General features: G+C 44.8%; 3 protein-coding genes across 7 annotated transcripts in view; 2 read left to right on the top strand and 1 right to left on the bottom strand.

Moving 5' to 3' along the window:
- Nucleotides 1-4,759: 4,759 nt before the first annotated feature.
- Nucleotides 4,760-7,340, bottom strand: LOC105452077 (mediator of RNA polymerase II transcription subunit 27). Of its 3 annotated transcripts, none has more exons than XM_011692906.1 (5): nt 7,147-7,340; nt 6,545-6,786; nt 6,187-6,456; nt 5,775-6,075; nt 4,760-5,650 (listed from the first exon to the last, which is right to left on the bottom strand). In XM_011692906.1, the coding sequence occupies exons 2-5, from the start codon at nt 6,775-6,777 to the stop codon at nt 5,516-5,518; spliced, it is 939 nt and encodes a 312-aa protein (XP_011691208.1). In that variant the 5' UTR covers nt 6,778-6,786; nt 7,147-7,340; the 3' UTR covers nt 4,760-5,515. The 3 variants fall into 3 exon arrangements, with proteins under 3 accessions (XP_011691208.1, XP_011691209.1, XP_011691207.1); XM_011692907.1 differs by having other exon boundaries at nt 6,220-6,456; nt 6,545-6,802; XM_011692905.1 differs by having other exon boundaries at nt 6,545-6,802.
- A 119-nt stretch (nt 7,341-7,459) lies between these two features.
- LOC105452078 (breast cancer type 2 susceptibility protein-like) lies at nt 7,460-14,900 on the top strand. Of its 3 annotated transcripts, none has more exons than XM_011692908.1 (12): nt 7,460-7,816; nt 7,893-7,995; nt 8,191-8,332; nt 8,725-11,783; nt 11,956-12,106; nt 12,198-12,410; nt 12,494-12,704; nt 12,801-12,976; nt 13,079-13,338; nt 13,443-13,626; nt 13,843-14,121; nt 14,348-14,900. In XM_011692908.1, the coding sequence occupies exons 1-12, from the start codon at nt 7,504-7,506 to the stop codon at nt 14,741-14,743; spliced, it is 5,487 nt and encodes a 1,828-aa protein (XP_011691210.1). In that variant the 5' UTR covers nt 7,460-7,503; the 3' UTR covers nt 14,744-14,900. The 3 variants fall into 3 exon arrangements, with proteins under 3 accessions (XP_011691210.1, XP_011691211.1, XP_011691212.1); XM_011692909.1 differs by having other exon boundaries at nt 13,094-13,338; XM_011692910.1 differs by lacking the exon at nt 7,893-7,995 and having other exon boundaries at nt 7,765-7,816.
- Nucleotides 14,901-15,913: 1,013 nt separating this feature from the next.
- The window catches only part of LOC105452086, a 29,039-nt gene continuing 23,665 nt past the window's right edge, over nt 15,914-21,287 (top strand). Inside the window, exons 1-2 of the mRNA XM_011692935.1 lie at nt 15,914-16,337; nt 17,337-17,384. Coding sequence (XP_011691237.1) covers nt 16,026-16,337; nt 17,337-17,384 — 360 coding nt within the window. The 5' untranslated portion in view covers nt 15,914-16,025. The remainder of the gene's footprint in view (nt 16,338-17,336; nt 17,385-21,287) is intronic.

The following is a 21,287-nucleotide window of genomic DNA, read 5'->3' on the forward strand; positions in this document are numbered from 1 at the left end:
AATATTCCAATATAGTGTGTTGCGCTTGTTCCTCGCGCGTGGCGAGATTACCCCTCCCCCGATCGAGCCTTCGTCTCGACTGGTGCTTATGTAGCGACGATAAATTAAAATTTCGGATGGAAATGTGTGTCTCGAATGAAATAAAAAGTACGGCTACCGAGGGATGCTGAGATCGACGCTCGGCCGCCTGGCGAGCCGAAAGACGACGGCAAGTGGACGAGATGATCCTCCTGGTGAGAGAGAGCGGAAGATCCTTTCCAGTCGAAGAGTCGCTTCCTCCGCGAGTCGGAGAAAGAGGACACCGCGCGTACGTTTAGCGAGAGGACGATGGGACGAGCGCGCGATCGAGATAGATTAAACCGCGACACGTTGCGAAAGTGATTTGTGCCTAGACGAGTATGCGCTTGCAAAGGGTAAAAGGGAGACGTGATTTTACGAAGGAGACGAGAGAAATTGCCGCGTCGCGCGATCTCACGCACCGCGCGCGCGCGAGAGTGCACACTTCGGGGACTTCGAAGCGATCCATCGAAGGATATCGGAAACGTGAAACGGCGGACGCGCACGCGGGGGGAGAGGGGCGTTTCGAGCAGACCAGGCGAAAGGGTCGGAGAATGTCCCTTCGGCCAATTCACACGGCCTCCCCTCCCCCCCGTCGTCGCAACACCCTTCGTCCACGGAGCGAAGAGGCGAGAACACGTGTATCTATATATATATCTTCACTTTTATATCATTAATTTTCTAGGACTCATGTCGGGACTACGTGTCGTTTTTGTATCACACACTGTCCTCTGTACGATTCATCGCACCGTGTTGTGTAATTAATTATTAGATCGTGCGCTGTTACTTCCGCGACGACGACGGTGTACTGATGCGCGCGACTGCCATAAACTCCGCGATAACTTAAAAAAGAAAAAAAAAAAAGATTTACGAGCTGCCCTCGAGACACTGTGATATTTTCTTTTCGTCACTCCCGGCGCTCCCGATCCCGGAATTTATCGAGAGAGCGAAATGTATCTCCCCCGCCGATCGCCGGGAGAGACGAAAGTGTTCCGAATTCGTTCGTTTCCGCGAGAGGAATAGTCTCAATTAATTTACGAGCGAATGACGAGCCCACGTCGAATTCGAACGTTTAAAAGGAGAGGATTCGTCGAACCGATAGAAAATTCGTCGTTCAAGGGTGTTTCGTGTAAGTGGGAAATTAAAAGGGATCGAAAAACGAATTTCCACGATCCCTCTTGATCTGCCCATCTTGTCGGGAAGTTCGCCTTTTGAGAGAGAAGGCCTGAGCCGATTTTTCGTTCGAAAAATCACCGGAAGACGGGAAGGGGAATAAGCCTTGCCTTTATACACAAGTCGCGGTGTGTAACAGCGCGTTAACGAACGAAGTAAATAGCGACTCTCGTGTCGAAGATCTCAAATTGGGCGTCGACCAAACTGCATTAAATTAATGTTCAAAAGAAACTAACACGGAATTTAGCTTTCGATTAGCCGCAATCTCGACGACGTTCGCGACTTCACGTCGGACTCATTATACGGTGCCTCTCGACCGCAGTATACTCATCACGAACCAATCAACCATATATATTTTATCTCATGAAACGCAGGGTACACTAAACAGCAAAAAACACTTCGCGCTTCGGCCGAGCGGGCGTTGATCGATTCCCTTAGCGACTCGCTAAATATTCCCGCGATACATCAAGACGAGTCATTCAAATCGATGAAATCGGCGTTAAATGAAAAAAATCTGGAAATTATTATTCCCCAGTGGCGAGCGAAAACAGATTCGTCGAAAGTTCGCCTCTCCCTTTTTTAAGGCCCTGCGAATTCTTAGTCCTCAAAATTGTGGTCGAGAAATTTCAATCTCAATTCCTGCGTGAAAATTATTCGTGTTTGCCGATACCGCAATCGACACCGCCGATCGTCGATCGCGTTTCATTCGCGACGGGAATCGACACCTCCTCGGCCGAATCGGGGAAAATCAATAACAGCAGCCAAGTCTGCGCAGAGGCATGCCTTTTCTTACTCCGTCATTGATCTTTCTTTCTTCTCCTTCCCCTCCCTTTTTAATGAAAGTGCAGGCGATTCGATATTTCGGGACACTCTCCGAGGGACGACGACGATCCCTCCCTCCCTACATGCTGTACATACGTGTGTATATACTTGTATACTTCTACCGTAAAACTCGAGAGACGTCGCTGAACCACACAGCAAAAGGTGTATGATAATCCTGTATAACCGGATATATAGCGTATACTTTGTTTTTCCCGCTAAAAGTAGGCATTATCGACGAATGACGAAACGAGGACGGACGTATATCTCCACCGACTCGGAGCCGTTCTAGATCCTTAAAAAAAAAGAGAGAGAGAAAGAAACATCACGATGGAGATACCGACGTCGATCGAGCATCGTGAAAACTCTCTCTTTCTTTCGCGAAAGCAAGACCCAACGAAATCGGCGGCGAGATCACATCCCGCATGTAGCTTCTGTCGTTTTTTTTTTTCAATACGAGAACTCAGCGCGGAACGAAAAAACATTCCGTAGATCCGTAGACTCCTCTCAGGTGTAGATCTGCGAGAGATGATTTATCCCGCCGCTTCTCAACTATCGATATGACGAATGGATCCAATTATTCGAATTAATAACAATGATAAATAGATTTCTCGCGTTAGCCTGTATCGAACTACCTTGCAAAAATCGAAAGAAACCCGATGGCTATTTTATCTTGCGGGTCACGAGTCATCGAAATCAGAGACTGATTAAAAAATCCCTTTCTCGTTTCATTCTATTTCTTTTAATTCTCTTCTCTCTCACAGAGTTAGATAATTTAATTCTTCGAACAAAATTGTCAGGATTCGTGAGAATTTCTTCTTCGTATCGGTCATTAGGTTTTGTTTTATAAAAAGGACAAATAAGATTATTCATTCTAATCGCGCCTACAAATAATACAAATGTTGAAAAGGAGTAAAAAAAGAGAGCCAAAGAGACTTAAGCTTGATCCTTGATTTCGATGATCAAAATTTCAATTCTACGGAATTTCAAATCTCCGATGATTCCTTTCAGAGTCAGTACAACTTGCGGTTGAATCGATACGCCGTTTCGAAATGTCGCGACGTAAAACGCAATATAATATTTAGGATAGAGAGATCGAATGGGAAAAGCAAGATCCAGACGTGCAAAACGCGTCGTATGATATCATTCGAACGAGCAACCAAAGGAAAAAAAAAAGAAGTTTTTAATTATAAGCTGTCCAAAACATACAGAATCAGTGAGAAAGGCAATAAAGCTGTTATTGAACTGAAAAAAAAAAAGATATGATAAAGTAGATCTCCTTGCATTACGAGTATTATCAGAGAATTCAGAATACTATATTAATTATCGATAAAGCTAGGCTAGAGGCGTATATAAATATATATATATATATAGAAACTATATATAGCTACTAGGCGATAGTAGCACGGCGTAAACGCGCTAATTAATATAATTGGAAACTTCACCGCGAGACAGGCGAATAAAAACTCTCTCTCTCTCTCCCTCTCTCTCTCTCACACACATACACATACACACCTCTGCGTTGGCTGATAATTACATCGTGAACCGCGAATATGTATATCGCCGTTGTTATATCTCCATTTCGAAAATCATCGCAAGCTTTATATACCGAAAACGCGATACCCGAGAGACGTGCGATTTAATTTGGCTCGAACCGGTCGAGTTGAGTCTCGAAGGTCCTCGAATTCCCGACGCGAGAATCCTTTTGCGTTATTAGTCGCTGAACGATAAAAACAAATTTCGCGTTCGGTATTAATCGTAGCCGTGAAAACTGTCCGATCGACCCACATCACACATCTGCGTTGCGACGACCTTCTTTCGATCACCAACAACCTCAACCGGAGAAAAGGCATGCTGCGATATGTGTTCACAAAAAGACAGATCACCATTGGCACCAAAAGAAAAACGATATATCATTTACACGCGCGGCAATTTTTACCCTCGAGATGCAGTGTGCCGTATATATATATATATAAAAGTTAACGCGAGACTTTGTAAGAGAGTTACGAAAGGCGCTTTCCGTTCGCGCGTACCTATATACTCAACAGCTGCGTTACTCTCGTCTCGAGAGAGAACGTCTCGGCGGAAAGGCCCTTCTTAGTCCTTACGCGAAAAAAAAGGAGAATTAAAAGAATTCACTTGTCTGTAATGGACCCACGTATAATTACTATAAACAAATAATTCGTTTCTAAAAGGATTGTAATAACGTATACATATATACATATACGCATAATACTTATAAAGACGACTACTTTTTAAACGCGGAAGACCTAATAATGTATTTCGCACTCATCCACGACTTTGATAAGAAGATAAGCAATGATCGCATTCCAGTGGTTTCGAGTCAATGACACAATATTTAAAAGAAAAAAAAAAACTCAATCGAGTAATTACGACATTTAGCCTTCGAGGAAAGCAACAACAAAAAAAGAGAGGAAAAGAAAAAAGGGTGAAATTTCGAACAGTCCAGAAAAATAAGTGATTACAATAACGATTTGTAAAATAAGTTCACTGCCATTCAAACGACTGCGCCCCTTAGGAAGAGCGCCGGAAATATTCCAAGATGTGAATGTGTACAGTTATGTGAAAAGTATATTATAACGTAATTATATTTACATATGATACTTAATTAGCATTATGTAAAACTAAATAGCATATAAACGACACTAAGAGTGGTATACATACGTAGGACATAGGTAAACAAGGAATAAAAAAAGAAAAATTGATCGCAGAGCTACTTCAAGGAAAAAGAAAAAAAAAACGTTTACGCGCCCGCTCATTTGTATATTACGGATATTAAAAAAAGTTAGCACTAACATCAATTCTCTCTCCGCTGAACGATAATCAAGTTCGATTATTACTTTTCCTTTCGTCGTATCTGCTTCTGCAACGGGAAAAAAAGGGGGCGTCTATTTTTACTGTGTAAAATATTATAAGTTCGTTGTGGGAATTCAAAAGCGTCACTATTAACAGGTCTATAAACGAGAATCTTAGTCGTACATTTAATCAGCTTTCCTATCCTCGAGCACGATCGGCAGTGCCGCGTGATACGACCACGTACGGTTGTTTCGGATTAATGTACCGTCTCTGATATACTTTGCAATTTCTCTCTCATAGAACGCGCGATGTTCTGTGCGACTTGCATTTATTAAGTGTTATGTAATTGAATTCTTTTTATAAAAGCCCTTACATTCTCTGTGAAAATGTTTTACTTTGCCTCGTCACCATCCCTCAATGAACAACATTTACGCGCGAGATCAATGAGCGTGCCATGTATTGAGATAGATAAAAAAAAAGAGTATTTTAATCACAATTTTATCATTTCATTATATACACAATATTCCAACTAAATACATTCCAAATAAATATAGGTATCAAATATCATTACGGTTTGTTATTGCAACACCATCGATGAAGTACCTGCAGTCTGCAGAGATTGATTATTTATCTAAAAACATGAGGTATCTTATGGTTTGCACTCCTGATGGTACGGCTCCAAAGTTCGGAAGTCTCTCCAAGTCGGAGGAAGCGCACTGTGCAAATACAAGCCGCAGCGCTTGCACGGTTCGCTGAACAAATTGTTCAAACTGTGAAACCATGTCTGAAAGGATGGGAAAATAACGAATCCTTAGCTAACGTATGACAATATCACGCTTAACTGGATTTAACAGTGTTTACTTTGCGGTGGGCAAGTGCATGCAATTATTTATAAAACTATCGACTACCATAAACGATCGCACCGCCAACTCGGGTAACGTAGGCGAGTAGAAGTGCAACATCGCGGCGTGCGCGTTCTCCGTCACTTTGCGGAAGACCTTGTGCCTAGACTCCGTCCACAGGTCCATCGTCTCGACGTAGCCCTTGACCACCACTCGCTCGATCATCAATCCCTTAAACGGTATCACCGCTTTCAGGACGTGTCCCAGGGTAATGTGCAGCACTGCATTCGACGCAAACGGACGAGACACGGTTATCGTCATGTCGCTAAACAGTCGGTCGAACGTCGCTATCATAGAGTCGACTTGTCTGTATAAATTGTAAAACCCATTAAAACCTACTGTCCCGAGACGTTCTGATTTTATTTTCTAATCATTATCATCTAATATCACATTGTAGGAATTAATCGAAATAGCTCACGTGGCAGGCACGTTATGATTGCTGGTTTGATACCTTCCCCTCTTCGTTCTACTTGAACTCATGTAAGATCTCTTTAGCGAGTTTTGACTGAGCAAGGCCTGGGCAACGTTACTGTATTCATGAATCTTGTCCGTCCATTTGTAACTGTTAACGAGAGTACTGTAGAGCGCCTGTCTTTCCTGCGTGGTCTCCTGGCTAAGATAGGTCGTGCTGGCTAAATTGAACGGACCAGGTGGGGGAGTCAAACTATTTACCGCCTGTTCTACGTCCCTGTGGCGTTTCAAAAATATTAATTCGTTCCTCATGACAATTGTGCATAGAGCCTCAAGACCTAATCTCAAGAACGGTATTAAATTACCTCAGGTTAAGATTCACGGTGGTCAACAGTTCCTGTAACTCGAACAAATACTTGGACTCTTTACCCTCCTCCCCGTGTTCCGCGCGCAGGCCATTTCCAAGAGAATCGAACACTTGCCCGACATTAGAACGGAGCACTTTGATAGCGGCCAGCGCTGTGTGCAGCTGATCCATTCTCAGCTGCAGCTGCTGCTGCTCCTGTTGCATGGCTTGCATGCTTTGCATCGATTGCATTTTCGCTTGCTGAAATATCGCGTTCCTTTTGCAACATAGACAACATATACGTTGTACTTTTCGAGACACAACAAATTCACATGCAGTGCGATATTTTCAAAAGTTCACTACTACACAATTAGAGATCTATTTACATTTTATAAGCGATTTTTTATGAGTGGTAATCTAAGAGTATTGCTAGATTATGGCTTACAAAGAGAATTAGATACTAAACAGTCTACGGATTTAATAGACACTAGTTTTCAATTTTTAATTCCCATTTCTGCATCAAGCTTGTCAAGAAAATAATTTGTTTTCCATTGCATTGTTTAAATGCGATTACGATGCTTTATAACCTACAAAGCCGGAACGAATCACGTTTAACGTTACCTTATTTAACAAGTTGTTTGTAAAACTACAGAGCTTAAATCCTGGAGGTAAATATAGTAGTTCTAGATGCAGTATTAATTTCCAAATTAGCGTGATTCTTTAAAGTAGAACTGAAGACGCTCATTCCGTCAACCGTACACTCGTCCTCATCTCGTATTCCGCTAATTCTCGACAATTCTCGAATTGTCACATATTAATCTAGCAACATATCGCTAGATGGCAGTGCGGTTGCCATTCAGCCTGCCCGGCTACTTTCGCTCGCCGCCGCATTCGGCGCCGCCGCTGCCGGATCGTCACCTGATGGCGTGTATTTTTTCTTCGTAGTTCGTCGTGCGATACGGGAGGTTCGCGTGTTACATGAGGGAAATTCAAAACAAAGGCAAGTACTCGGCCACGTGGAAATCGAGCGGGTGCGTCCGCGCGCGTGTGTCGTCGCCGAGGCAGGAGGCTGAACGGCGGATTAGCTGTCGATTCGTCTCTCGTTTTCTCACCGGCCGCTCTCGCCGCGCGTTCAGCCACAACCTCTACGACGAGAGGGATGGCAGGCCGAGGTGGACCGGTAAACGAGATGCGGATATGAGCCACGCGACGAGAGCGGACGACGTTAACTCGGCCATGGATCCACCGGCGGCCGACAGCGTCGACGACGAGTCCGACGATTTGTTTTCAGGTAACGAAAACGCGTGTCCCCGAATTACGGCATGGCATTCTTTTTCTCTCTTTTTTTTACACGCACGAATTTTTAGATGACGAACAAAAGAAGGAGATTGGGCGTAGATCCAACGTCTCCCACGACTCGATTTTAAGTCGGTCTGAGACACCTTTATTATTTGACAGTCCCAAAACGACGTAAGACACTTTTATTTTGTTACTTTGAAGTTTTGTTATGACCGATGAGGTTATATGTATATATATATAGCGTCTAATATATTTGTAATGATTGCAAGAGCAATTCTGTTGCGAGCAAGTAAAGTCACTGACCTATGCCGCCTGTTGAAAATGCATCTGATAAAGCGAAGTCACTTGTAAAATTGTTAATGACAGAGTGTCAACTGATGCCGTGATTCCATCCACGCCGTTGAGTCTGTTGCCCTTCTTAAGTAAGATAAACGAACAGTGGAGTAGCGACTTGGAGACACCGCAAGCTCAGGCCCAAACGAAACCAATGACTGTCTCAGCAGGAAGAGTAATACGTCTTTTCATAAACTTTGGGCGCAGTTCACTTAATGCTACAAATGCCTGCGAGCCATTTGATTGACCAATCAGAAGGAAAAGTTTCACTAATTGTGATCAATCAAAGAATGCTTCAAAGTATTTGTAGCATCAAAGTGGAGCGTAGGCCTTTGCTACACTTAAGGGCCGTCTACAATGGGAGTAATATGATAAAGTAAATCGTAAGCTATAAGAAATTGACCAATGATAATCGATTATTCTCCTCATATTCGATTATGATATTGGTTATTTTCTTACGACACACGTTTTCCTACACCACATTACTCCCATTGTAGACGACCCTTTACGCATCGCAGTCTACCGTCGAGTTATAAAACCTTTCCCCGTTTGTCGTTAATATTTCAGACTGAGGTAACACCTAGGCTCGAGCAGCGTACACCTGACGTTTCAAATGTTAAAAGCGTAGACAAAATTGTCGCCGATTCCCCTGTTATTTCCTCTAGAGCAACGCGGCGGCGCTCCAAGCGTCGTATATTTAGATCCTCCGCATCTATAGACCCATCGGCTGTGACTGACAATGAAGATATTACCGCAGTTGTACAAGTAGAGACACCTGTTATTTCTGACGGTGCTGATTCCCCGGCACTAAACGACACTGCGAATGCTGCAGTATCGAAACCGTCTTTCGAGAACGACGTTAAAGATTGCGAGCCAGAGGTTCTCGATAAGAGTCAAGACAAGGGTGGCAATGAGAAACCGGAAAATTTTACGAACGCCGTACCTGACAGTTTAAACACGTCCACGCAAGAGTTTTTTAGCAACGCCTCGTTCAGTAAGATAGACGAGCTGTGTTCCGACACTTTTAATAAGCCGGAAACAATGGAGACCGTTGCCACGCGATGTAATTACGAATCGAATGTTGAGATTAAAGGAAGGAGCGTTGACGAGGAGAAAAGTATAGGTTTCTTCACTGCCCGTGGCGCTTCGATTAATGTATCAAAGCAAGCGTTACTTAAGGCGAAGAGACTGTTCGCGGACGCCTTCGATATGGACGAAACGCAGGCGCAGGATTATGAGTCATTCGCCAAAAGAAATTGTAACGAGGAAAAAAATAGGCATTTACCATCCACTTCATTCGCTAATAACGTTCCTGCCAACATTGCGAAAGAATTTGCGCTGTCCAAAACGAAATTACTCGCAGAACGATCGAAAAATTATGACGAAGCGTACACTGCAGATTGTAAAAAGCCACTTGTAAATAAAAGTTCCGGTGAAGAAGTCAATAAAGCTCCCGTTTTACTTTCCACTGCCAGCGGCAATCCCATTAACATCTCGAAAGAAGCTTTGTTAAGAGCGAAAGCGTCATTAGCGAATGAAACGGATAATATTGATGACGATGCGTTAATAAAATATTACGAGAGATCGTCTGTCGATAAAAATAATTCTGTAACATTAAAAAATAAGGCCCTGTCATTGTTTTCTACAACTGGCGGTAGATCTATTAATATCGCAGGAAAATCACCGGCCAAAGCAACATCATTGTTCGCGAAACAGTCGGATATTACCGTTAAACTACCATCTAATAAAACCGATATTTCTGATAACGAACAATGTGATAAAAGTACTTCGAATATTAAATTCCGCACTGCCTGTGGCGCATTCGAGCAAGTTAATTCTAAAGCAAGAGCATCTGCAGAACAATTGGACGGTTCAACAGAACCAATCGCACTACAAAAAACTCATATCGATGATAATGAAATAAAAGGACAGGAAGCGGGAGTTTTAAAAATTGGATTCCAAACTGGTCGTGGTAAACCCATCGGTATCTCGGAACAGGCTTTATCCAGAGCAAAAGCATTGTTTGCGGATTTGGACGATACGTTAGAAGTAGTCGTCGCAGAGAAAACCAATGTTCACTGTGAAGAAGCGAAAGGATTAGAAGTAAAAAATATTAGATTTCAATCTGGTAGCGTCAATATTTCTGAACAGACATCGAAAGCGAAGGTATCGTTCGAGCGACTGGACGGTCAACTAGAATTCGCCGTTGCAAACAAAGCTGATAAGATCAGCGATAAAGTGGAAACCGGACGAGAAGTTAAAATTCCGAGTATTGGATTTCAAACCGCTTGCGGAACGGCCATCAAAATCTCGGAGCAAGCGTTGTCCAGGGCGAAAGCGTTATTCGCGGATGAATTAGATCCTTTAGAAATGGACATTCTCAAGAATAATGGCCGCGACGACGAAAAGATAGAGAAGCGCGACTCGACAGTTCCGCACGGTGGACTGCAAGCTGCAAGCGGCCAACGGGCACCGGTTTCGAACAATGCTGCATTGACAGCACGAGAATTATTCTCCAGCGACCGTCCGGACGAAAGTAATCCTGACTTGGAGCGCGCATCGTTGCAAAAGCGCAAACTAAGCGTGGCTAATGTAGACGAGAGCACACCCCAGGGCAGGATTCGCGCGTCCGAAACGAAGAAGGCACGTCTCAGCGGCGAATTCCACGCTAGAAAATTGTTCTTCGATAATCCGGGCGTTGACAACGTTGAGAACCGAGATCCGGATGTGAAAAGTCCTTCCGTCGTGGATTCCGTTCTGGTTTCGCCGAAAGCGGATACGGTGGAATCGACCGAATCGGATGTAGCGGGCAGTCCTGTGATAGGAAGACAGTCTATCCCGAGGAAGCGAAAGAGCGTAGGATATCACAGGGACGAGTACAACGCGTCACGAGCGGATAAAAAAGCATCAGATAACGAGAGTGCATCATCGTTGCGAGAGAACGTTGTTGTGCAAGGAAGCGCAGCTCGCGGAAAGATCGAGGACGATAAATTAGACACGGAGACGACGCGAGCCGCCGCGCGGGAAAGGGCGCGGGGCGACAGCGCGGAGTCGAGCGAGTACGGCGACACGCAGGTGATGCTGGACTTTATCGATCAGTCGGCGAGGATCCTGCAGGATCGCTTGGCGGCCGCGTTGGAGCAGGAGGCGATAATCACCGCGAAGAGGAGACGCGCGCGATCGGCGGGCTCGAAGCGGTCGGCGGGTCACCTGTACCGTTACAGGCAGATCAATTCGAACGCTCGTTTGTCGCTGCGGGAGATCGGCGGTGGCGCGCCGCCGGTGCCGCGTCCCCATCAGGAGCTGGTCGATCGGCGGATATCGCCGGATATCCTGGACATCACCGCCGCGACCGCGGCGACGTACAGATTCCGTTGCTCCGACTTCTACGGGAACGACGTGGCGCACGGTAACGTCCGCGGGATCGAGATGGAGGACGGCGCGCGTCTGATCATGGACGAGAGCGGATGCGCCGGCGTCTGGGAGCTCCTCCGCGCGTTCCTCGCAAGTCCGAGCGTAGAGCCGAGTCTCGTTCCCGCGCGCTGGGTCGAGAATCACTACCGCTGGATCGTGTGGAAGTTGGCGTCGATGGACCGAATGAAGTTCGGCTCGGCCGAGATACCCAGGTATACATATATAATATAATGGAAGCAGCACGAAAAGCTGAACTAAGCCTTGAAACTGGCATAATTTTACGAAATCAATTTAGCAAACGATTTACTAGCCGGACAGACGTGTCTGGATTTCCAGAGGGATTATGTAATTATTTTATACGTTTTTTTTTTTATACACCTTCAGGGCATTAACACCGTCGCACGTAATGGCACAGTTAAAGTATCGGTACGATCGTGAGATCGATCAGTCTCAACGACCGGCGATAAGACGGATTTTGGAAAAGGACGACGTTGCGTCTAAGAGAATGATTCTATGCGTGTCATCTATAATAGAAGTAATATACGTCAATCACATTGAATTTTACATTGCATTTCTCCAGCAAATTTTAGCACACGTATTTTATTTCACGTAATTTTAATTTACAGAATAATGACGTAAGTATGGAGATAGGGAAGAGTCCGCGTGTAGGAGTGCCCAAATGGAGAATAGAATTAACTGACGGCTGGTACAGCACGAACGCCTGTATCGATTTGGGTATGATGCGGAACGTAGCGACCGGTAAAATAAGAGAGGGCACGAAATTGATGGTGTCCGGCGCGGAATTACTCAACTGCGACCAAGGTTTCTATCCGCTCGAGGTAGGGCATCGATTTTTTTTTTTTAATCGGAATCGAATGCGAGAAAAACCAGTTGTAGAGTTCCTTGATTTCTCGTCACCCAGGCACCGGCTGACGTGTGCCTGAAATTGCACACGAATTCAACCAGGCGCGCACGATGGGACACGAAATTAGGATACGCGCCGCGTTCGGGGCCGATACCCATCAGGTTACGTAACGTCTGCCCGAGCGGCGGTTTAATCGGCAAAATGACGATTGTCGTCGCCAGAGTGTATCCGATGTTATATCACGAGAAAACCGCATCCGGGGATTCGAGTAAGGGCACATTTTTTTTAGTTCTAACTCGGCTTGCCTCCAGACGGCGAGATTAACGATTTTCAATTTTCATGCTTATTTCCCGCGGGGAACTAGTCGTCAGAAACGCTAGAAGCGAGGAGAAAGAGCGTAGCAGGTACGAGCAGCGGTGCTGGTCCAAGATAGAGGCGTTCTACGCTAATGCGGAGGACTTTCAAGGGAAAGGACTTTCTTGCGAAACCGATGATATGGCGATTCAATTGAGCGAGGATTACGAGAGCCTGTCCACGGAGGTATATATACGCGATTCGATTTATCTTATTTGCAATTGTGCATCTTCCCCTTCGCGGGTACGCGCGTCGACGTACAAAACTCCTCGTTACCGTTATAAATAGGAATCCATCTCTAAGAAGCGGCATGATGAATTGCTGCAAGAGTTACGTCAGAAGGAGGAACGGTTCAACCAGAGGATGCAGTCGAAATTGCGCGAGAGCTTGCCGGGGCCGCGGCAGGTCTCCCAGCTGCTCAAGGTACGCGTGTGCGATGAAAACGCGAACGCCGTCCTCTCGGTCTGGTCGCCCGGCGAGGACGTCGTCGACGCTCTCAAAGAAGGCGCGTGCGTCTCGCTCTGCAACATCGTGGCTTCCGGAAAGAGGTAGTGTTCACATAAAAAAAAAAAAAGGAGTAACTGTATCCGCGCCGCGGCGCGGCTAGTAATGGCGCGTAATGCCGGATTTTACGAGCGTAATTGTTCAACAGGGGTACCGAATTGCAACTCACCGCGCGTCGGTCTGCAATTTTTAAGCCGGGAAAGACGCGCGACACGTCTTATCCCGCTAGAGCGTGCACGTCGCTGTGCGAAATAGCGAATTCCGAGTTCGCTCCACCTTACGGCGAGTTCGATACGGTCGGTCTCGTCTGTTCGGTCGGTCCTGCCCCTTACGTAAGTGCTGTCATATTTTCTAGAGTTTCTAAGATAATTTAAAAAAAATAATAATAATTTGCGAAATATAAAAAAAAATATAATAAAATAAGATATAGATGAGATATAGTTTTTCTCATTTTTCAAGATTGTGATATGAAGCAATAGAGATCTTTCGAAATTTTATGGGATTTTGTATCTACAATTTTCAATATGCTCCATATGGAAACATTGTAGGGTATGAAAGACTTCGAGGTTATACATTTGGCATATCGTGAAGCGAATTTGAGCGACTTTTCGTACCTCTCGATACTATTTTGGCAAGGAATAGCCAGTTATGGATACGCAGAGATTCTTACTGTTGGATCTATCGTAGCTTGCAGTAATTTAGAATGGCGAAGGGCAACTTCGTGGAACGTCCCAGCGGCGTATTGCACGGACAGAAGTACTTTTACGCGCAATCCTCGCCGAAATCATTTATACGAATCCTTCGAAAATCTGAAAAAACTGATTACGGTACACTATATCATCTCCTTTTTTCGTTATGTATTTTATACGATTTGTAATTTTGATTTAATCATTTTTTAATTATAGTTTTTATAAATTACAAATGATCTAATTTTTTTGCAACATGTACTTTGCAAAATTTTTTGTTTAATTAATTCAATTATATTGATTTTATTATTTAATTTAATTAATTTATTTTTAATTTGATTTAAATGTGTTAAACTTGATTTTTAAGGATCCAATTAAGGATGTTGAAAGCTGTACTCTCCAGCTTAACGTGGAATTACAAAAAAAATCGACGCCTACGCGTTACACGACGGGTAAAAATACTCCGATTAAAATATACAGTTCCACGTCAAGCGCCGACAAAAAATTGGTCGACTATACGTCGCCGCTGGCGACGCCGAAATTGGGAGTGGGCAACAGCTCGACTTATGTCGCATCTAATCCCTCGATCCAGAAACGACTTGAGAAACTTCAACATTACGGCGAAGCGTCCGAGCTATCTCCTCTCGTGTTAAAAAACTCCAAGAGAATTTCTTTGGATTTTCAATCACCCATTCGCATTTCAGAGATATTGAGTACCAAACTCGGGGATTTAAATCAGTCTAATACAACGGAAAAACATTGACAATTATTTTATGTTGTTTTGTTCTAATTCGTTTTAATTCTAATGGTAAGTGTCCTAAAAACAATGTACATTTGTTAATAATTATTAAATGTTCATTAATAATAATAAGAAACTGTTCCTATAACTATAGTAATAAAGTAGTTTTATTATTCCTGTATTCTTCTGCATTTTCTACTCTATTCTAATTCAACTAATCTTTAATCTTACAACCTCAAGAAATTCTATATTACCTAGTTTAGCGATTTTATTGCGAATTAGAAACATGATTACTTTATAATGCTACACAGCTGTTTATCGGAAATATCGAATTAATATAATCATTGTCGCATTAATGTTGTTTGTTTGCAAAAAAATTATAATAAAATTCACGGTGATGATTTCTAAACTATTCTTCCGAAGAGAAAGCCGTTTGTAAATCTATAGATACGTGGGTCCAAGAGTCCAGGTGTTAGCCCAGCTGTTACCCCTCCGCAGCTGGTCATTTTCACTACGTTTACATTTTTCTAGACATATTACTAATTTTGGAAGTTTAAAAAACGTTTTTCTGAAGGAATTGATGAAAACTGCATTTGACACAATTATGTAGAAATGGGTGAGAAACGAGAAAGAACTTTATGATTTACGCAACTACATAATATAACTACATAATGAGAAGTTTCTTCTCTGGCTCTTTCATATATACAATTTTCAATACTCTACATCTTCAATGCTCTCGCCCATTTTTAAACTCGAATCAATTGTGTCTCGTGCCAATAAACGCGCGAGAGAAGAGCAAGCGGTTTTTCTCTCTTGCGAACAATACCCCGGTACACCGAGCGGACCCTCTCGAGCCGTCATGCGATTGGATCGCATGCGCTCGCGGCAGGCCGAGCCGACCGAGGCAGGAGAAACTAGAAAAGGACTGCGCGTGGACTTTGGCGCTCAGTTTAACACGCGCCGGCGTACCGTTCGCGTCACGCGTTCGCGGATCTTCCCCACGGTTGTTCGACCGCCCGGTGGATGAATGGCGATTTAAAAATAAAAATAAAAACCAAAAAAAAAAGAAAAACCGCGCGACTGTCAAGTGCCCAGGGAGAATTCACCGTGTTGTGTTTTGTTTTCTCTCGTCGACGCAGAGCCGAGGGATCCGTGCGCGGCAACGGCGGCGACGGCGGCGATGATCCACGTCGCGAATGTTCGCGCGTAGAGCGACAAACCTCCGCGGCTCGCAGCGTCCGTCAGCGCGCTCCGGCGGTGCGTGCGATCGTAGGTCTCCACCTTCAGTTGCGTCGGCGCGGCGACGATGACGACCGAGGCCCCGAAGGTGGAGTTCGCGCTCGGCAGCGAGGTCTCGCCGAGTCGCTTCTTCAAGAGCGCGTTCGCGCGAAACTTCATCAACAGCGGCCGCGACTGCAAGTCCCTGGATTACGAGCTGCTCGACAACGTCGCGACCGGGGGGAACGAGGAGGATCGCAACAACAACGGCCGGAACAACAATTTCTTCTCGCTGAATTTCGCGGACGGCAAGCCGGCGAACGGCGGCGGCGGCGGCGGCGGCGACGACGCCGCCGCGGCGCGAGCCGCCGCTCTCTGGGAGCAACCGAAGCCGAAGGAGGTGAATGCCTTTTGTACTGTTTTGCAGTCTTTTCTTTCACAACGCGATTCTCTCTTAATATCGCGGTAACGGTAACTACGCACGTGAAATATCATCCACTCTTGGAGATGATGTTGTGGTATCCTGTTATATATACGCGAGGGATACAAGAAACGTTCTATCGATACTAAAGATTCTGGAGCGTATAAAAATAATTTTGCGCTAAGGAATGCGCTAGGCTGCACCGCATTGTACAGGTGAATGCACAAGGATCGCACGTATTTCCTTTCGTCTGTTGATTCGTCTCTCTCTCTCTCTCTCTCTCTCTCTCTCTCTCTCTTGTCCGATTTAGAGCTAATTATTTTTACGAATTTTAATTTTTAATACAACGCCATTTTAAACACGATTTTTTAACGAGTTTGAAGAACGAATTTCATCTGCGGTTTAATTAAATTGATAATAATAAAAAGTGTTTTGCCCTTTTGATAAATTTACTCCTTATAATTGATTCAAGAATCCGCGTGCAATCTCGAGATATCTCATACATTCCACGTGGATTAATCCTCCATAAGGATGTGAAACTATTCCCCATACCTGTTCCGGAATCGTTAGACTTAATAACGCGCTTGAATTACGACGGGAGTAGCGAGTAGAGTAAGCGGCGGGTACTCGAGCGCGCGTGCGTTCCTACTTTACGACTAATTACGAAATTCGCGGCAAAGCGCAATGAAATCCTTCGAGCGTTAGACCGCGCGCGCGCCACGCTGAGTTTTGCAACTCGATTTAAATACAATAAATGCGGGATTTCTGCCGGATAACGCCGGCTCGCATATCTGCTATTGTGCCGGGCCGATTAAATGTCGAAAGATGCATTGCGCTCGCGGGTATCCAGCCGCGAGGAGAGAAGGGAGGGATGGGGGGAGGTAGGGAGGCAAGTTACTCTCGTTGAAAATGCTCGCTTAATACGTTACATATAATGCGCCGGCCGTCAAATAATTCGATACTTTCTATTCTTGACAGGCGGCACAGCCGGCCACGGATGCGAATGAATTGGAGAAACTTCGAAAGGTGAGTTTATTTTATGCCTCGTCGGCTGTATTATTGCACATTCATCCCCGGCGCGCATCTTCCCACCGGAACGTTCTCCCCCTCCCCCCCGGCTCGGACGTGCGAACGTTACCCCTTTATCCCATTCAACGCACGTTGTCAACGTAACACACGGCTTATTTAGAATCCCTGAAAGGGTACCCACTTTACTCGTTTCGAAACGATTCAAAGATCGCGGTGCGCGAGTCGGTATATTAACCATGGAGATACGTTTCAGCACAAAGGAATTAGAGTGCACTTTTCGTTTCGTAATCGAATCGATTATTTCGGGGAGTTTTACGCCAATCCATAATCATTGGAATCCGATAGAGGAAGCTGAATTTAATTGTCTAGCTGAATTTAATTGTCTTATTAGCTTAAACTAGGCGAGGAACGAGGAAAGAATTCTCTCCCTAATCCCTCATTTAAAGGGTTCAGGAATTCACGACTTCGAAGAATGGATTTCTGCGGCATTTCGAATGACTCGGGACTCGCGTTTGTTCTCAGAATCTCCGTTCTCTTCTTTCAGCGACGCGCGATAGAAAAGGGCCAGGTGTTTCTTTGACCATGGGGCGCGTTTTACAAGCTCGAAACGACAGAGAGCGCTCTTTCATGTACGAGCGACGCGCGATTATTTATTCCGAAAGTAACAGACCACGTTTCCGCTCGTCTTTATTTCGTTGTTAAGCGCTCCCCGATTTGCCATCCGCGGGCGGATGGTGACTAATCGTTCGAAACAACGTGAAGTTACGTCCCATAATATACTGGAATCCCGTAATATACTTTTTCATGCTTATTTCCCACCATTTCCTATCCGTCGCATTATTGTATAATAACGTGCGGGTGGAGTTAGACGGATAGGAAATTGGAGCGAGCGTATATCTCATCGGAAATGTCGGAATAGTTGCAACGACCCGAGGTACCCCGTTCGGTCACCCGAATATTCACACAGTGAGTGGAGCATCTATTTCGGGCCTACTGTGAACTCTAAGTGTCTAGTATAACTATACTTATGTATGGCGTGGCATGAAATTCCCGACCGAATAAAATACAAATACATAAATAAATTATATGTTATAATTAATTGATATTTTCTTTTTAAGTAGTACGACTCTGTTTAATCAAAGCAATTCGTTTAAGACTTAGACTCCTGAAGTCCTTAAATTAATTTGTAAAGCACTTGGTCTCCTTAAATATTTATAATCATTAACGCATAAGCAATGTTTAATAAGTAAAAATAATAGAGAAATAATAGAAGAGATGAGAAATCTCGGGCGTTCAATTGAGGTGATCAAGTGCCACAAGCACCCCGAGAAAAACTCGCCGCGTTCTACATCATCTTATTTAAACAAGACAATTGTTAGCTTGGCACCGAGCCAATTCGAATATCAGAAATTGTGGGTTAAGCACGTGTTGATTTAGTCACTCAATTTTACGCCCCGCAAAAGTCCGCGCTATAAATGTCCGCGGAAAGCGCCGAAGTCGCGCCGTTCCTGAAATAATCCGTAGGTGATACTCGCTCGCCCGAACGGCCGTTCGCCGCCGCAGATCGAGCGTGTGTATGTCGAGCGGAAGTCCGCTTCAGCCCCTCCCGTAATTATTATCAGTCGGAGGGACCGCCGCCATGTAGGCCTTTGTAGTGGGACCTATCCGAATGCACGCGCGTGTGTCTGTCTGTGCAACCGTGCAAGCAACGCGTTTGCCCGACCACGCCGAGCCGGTGACCGGAGTCGCCCGGGTTCGCGCGTGATGTCACCATCCTGCTTTTTCGATCCCGCACCGTGACACCCGCGGTCGTATACGAGAAAATTATCACCTCCTCCTGCCCGCGCCCCCCACCGTGACGACCTGCCGCCCGTGTGAAACGAGGAGAGTCCGCCGTTAAACGACACAATCCCTTCGCGTTCCCCGATTCTCAGCGTGCCTCCTTTGTTTGCGCGAGATAACCGCCGTGGTCCTATCATGCGCGATGCGCGCGGCGCTCAAAGAGCGAGATAAAGTTGATTTCTCAGAAGCGCTCTAGCGCGAAGATTCGCCACGGGATATGAAATCGCGATTACGCGGGTTTAAAGTGACGCGCAAATCCTCGTCGCAAACACGAGACGATTGGAGAGGACCCTGCGTCGCACATCCTCGAAATCCTCTTATCGCCGCGCGGCAACGCAATCGAGCAGGTCGCATGTCTTAACTAACGAGTTATTTGCCTACGCCTCGAGAGGTGTGCGTTTTAAAGGATATAACTCCGCTGGCTGTTTCCATTTGCACACCTGCGTAATGCATACATCATGGTGCGCGACACGCACCCGTGATTCCCTTCCGCGATCCCCGCCAACGGTTTCACACGTTTTACGAGTCACGGGATAAGGATACGATCGGCCAAGAAAGGTTCGTAAGGGCCGGAAGAACCCTTCCTGTCGATTGCGAAATCATCGGCGTCGCGGTAACCGGTTCACAACAAAGGATAACGATGCAACTCCTTTTGTTGAAAAAAGAAAAAAAAAGGGAAAAGAAGACTCGCCTCGAGGCGCTTCTTTTCTCGAATTCACTTTTACCTTGCAAAACTCCGAAACTCGTCGCGATCGCGTTTTCTCTCCCCTCGCAATTTCTCCATCGACACGCACTCGAGACGCAGATTGTATTCTTACCTTCAGCTCGTTTGTCGCTCGAATGTGAAAGAGGTCGCGGAGCTCTCTGTGCAGGTCGACGGTAATTAGCGAACGCGAGGTCGATTAATTAGCCAAGTAGATTGGAGTGCCGCGACGGTAACGAAACGAATCCCGTTGCTCGCGTGAGAATTAATTGCTTCTCTCGTCTTTTCAGCCCGAAACCGTCGTTGTGTCTCGTGGCGTCCCGACGCATTTTGCACGCGACCGCGTAATAAAAGACAAATCGCAATGCCGGCCGTTCTCGCGCTTCGTTGGCAATTTCAAGGCAACCGTTAACCGTCGTGCGATTCCTTTGATAAACTTTTTTCCTTTTTCAATATCCATCCCGATGGTTCCAGAGCTACGTCGTTGCAGCGATTATAAAAGAGAGCACTACTTTTTTATAGCCTCCTATATGCTCTTCCGTGTTCGCGCGTGTTATGCCATGTGCATCTTTGCAACGTTGTGTAATATCGTTAAATCGAGCTTGGCATTTAACTTTCCCCGTATTTTATTTTCTTGGAAAATATAAAAAGCACATTTTGCTCCGTTTGGCGAACTCTCCGCGCGACCATTGTAATATCCATATTATACGAACTCTCTAAAAAGATCGAAAGATTGAATCTATTTGTAAAATATTTGATCTATTTTGAAATACTAAACTTTCGATATTTTTAGAAAAAAAAATTATTGTATAAAGTAATTACAGATTTAATTACCATAACAAAAAAACAAAATATAAAATTGATTTATTCTATTTTTTAAGCTGTGTTGAAATCTAGTTATAATAACTTGGTATATAAATACTTCATACGTTTTTGTTACTAAAATAAAAGCTGGTAAAATACGTTAAGTGAACTAAATACAGGATGACAATTTTGACAGAAAAGTAGCACAATTAGTTTCCTTTCGCTCGAATTCGTAATGGTGCCGCTATTTTTACGTAGCTCCGGGAAGGAACGAAGAGCTACGCGGTTTCGAAGAAACTTCTGAACGATATCCGTTTAGCTCGCGTTCCCCAGAGATATACGATGTTTACGACGTGAAGTGTATTCGTGCGAGCGGGGAGTTTGTAAGAAAGGAAGAGATTAATCTGTCGGACAGACCGAGGTGTTATTTCATTTATAGCGTCAAGCCTTACTTCTTGCGAGACGTTCTAGGAACGGCGAGGAGGAATTCAATGGGAACGCGCGATGATCACGTGTCGAAATATTGACATCGCATAGCATGCGCTCAAGCA

The sequence above is a fragment of the Wasmannia auropunctata genome, unplaced genomic scaffold (genome assembly GCF_000956235.1).
Source record: "Wasmannia auropunctata unplaced genomic scaffold, wasmannia.A_1.0 LD336038.1, whole genome shotgun sequence".
In the NCBI taxonomy this organism is placed as follows: Eukaryota; Metazoa; Arthropoda; class Insecta; order Hymenoptera; family Formicidae; genus Wasmannia; species Wasmannia auropunctata.

What these genes read in the sequence shown, in the direction of transcription:
- LOC105452078 (XM_011692908.1), top strand. Translation starts at nt 7,504, where the DNA reads ATGAGGGAAATTCAAAACAAAGGCAAGTACTCGGCCACGTGGAAATCG. An exon ending in TTTGACAGTCCCAAAACGAC is followed by an intron (nt 7,996 to 8,190) that starts GTAAGACACTTT and finishes TGTTAATGACAG; the next exon opens with AGTGTCAACTGATGCCGTGA. An exon ending in AACCGCATCCGGGGATTCGA is followed by an intron (nt 12,705 to 12,800) that starts GTAAGGGCACAT and finishes GCGGGGAACTAG; the next exon opens with TCGTCAGAAACGCTAGAAGC.
- LOC105452077 (XM_011692906.1), bottom strand. Translation starts at nt 6,777, where the DNA reads ATGCAATCGATGCAAAGCATGCAAGCCATGCAACAGGAGCAGCAGCAG. An exon ending in AATCATAACGTGCCTGCCAC is followed by an intron (nt 6,076 to 6,186) that starts GTGAGCTATTTC and finishes CAATTTATACAG; the next exon opens with ACAAGTCGACTCTATGATAG. An exon ending in TGGCGGTGCGATCGTTTATG is followed by an intron (nt 5,651 to 5,774) that starts GTAGTCGATAGT and finishes CCATCCTTTCAG; the next exon opens with ACATGGTTTCACAGTTTGAA.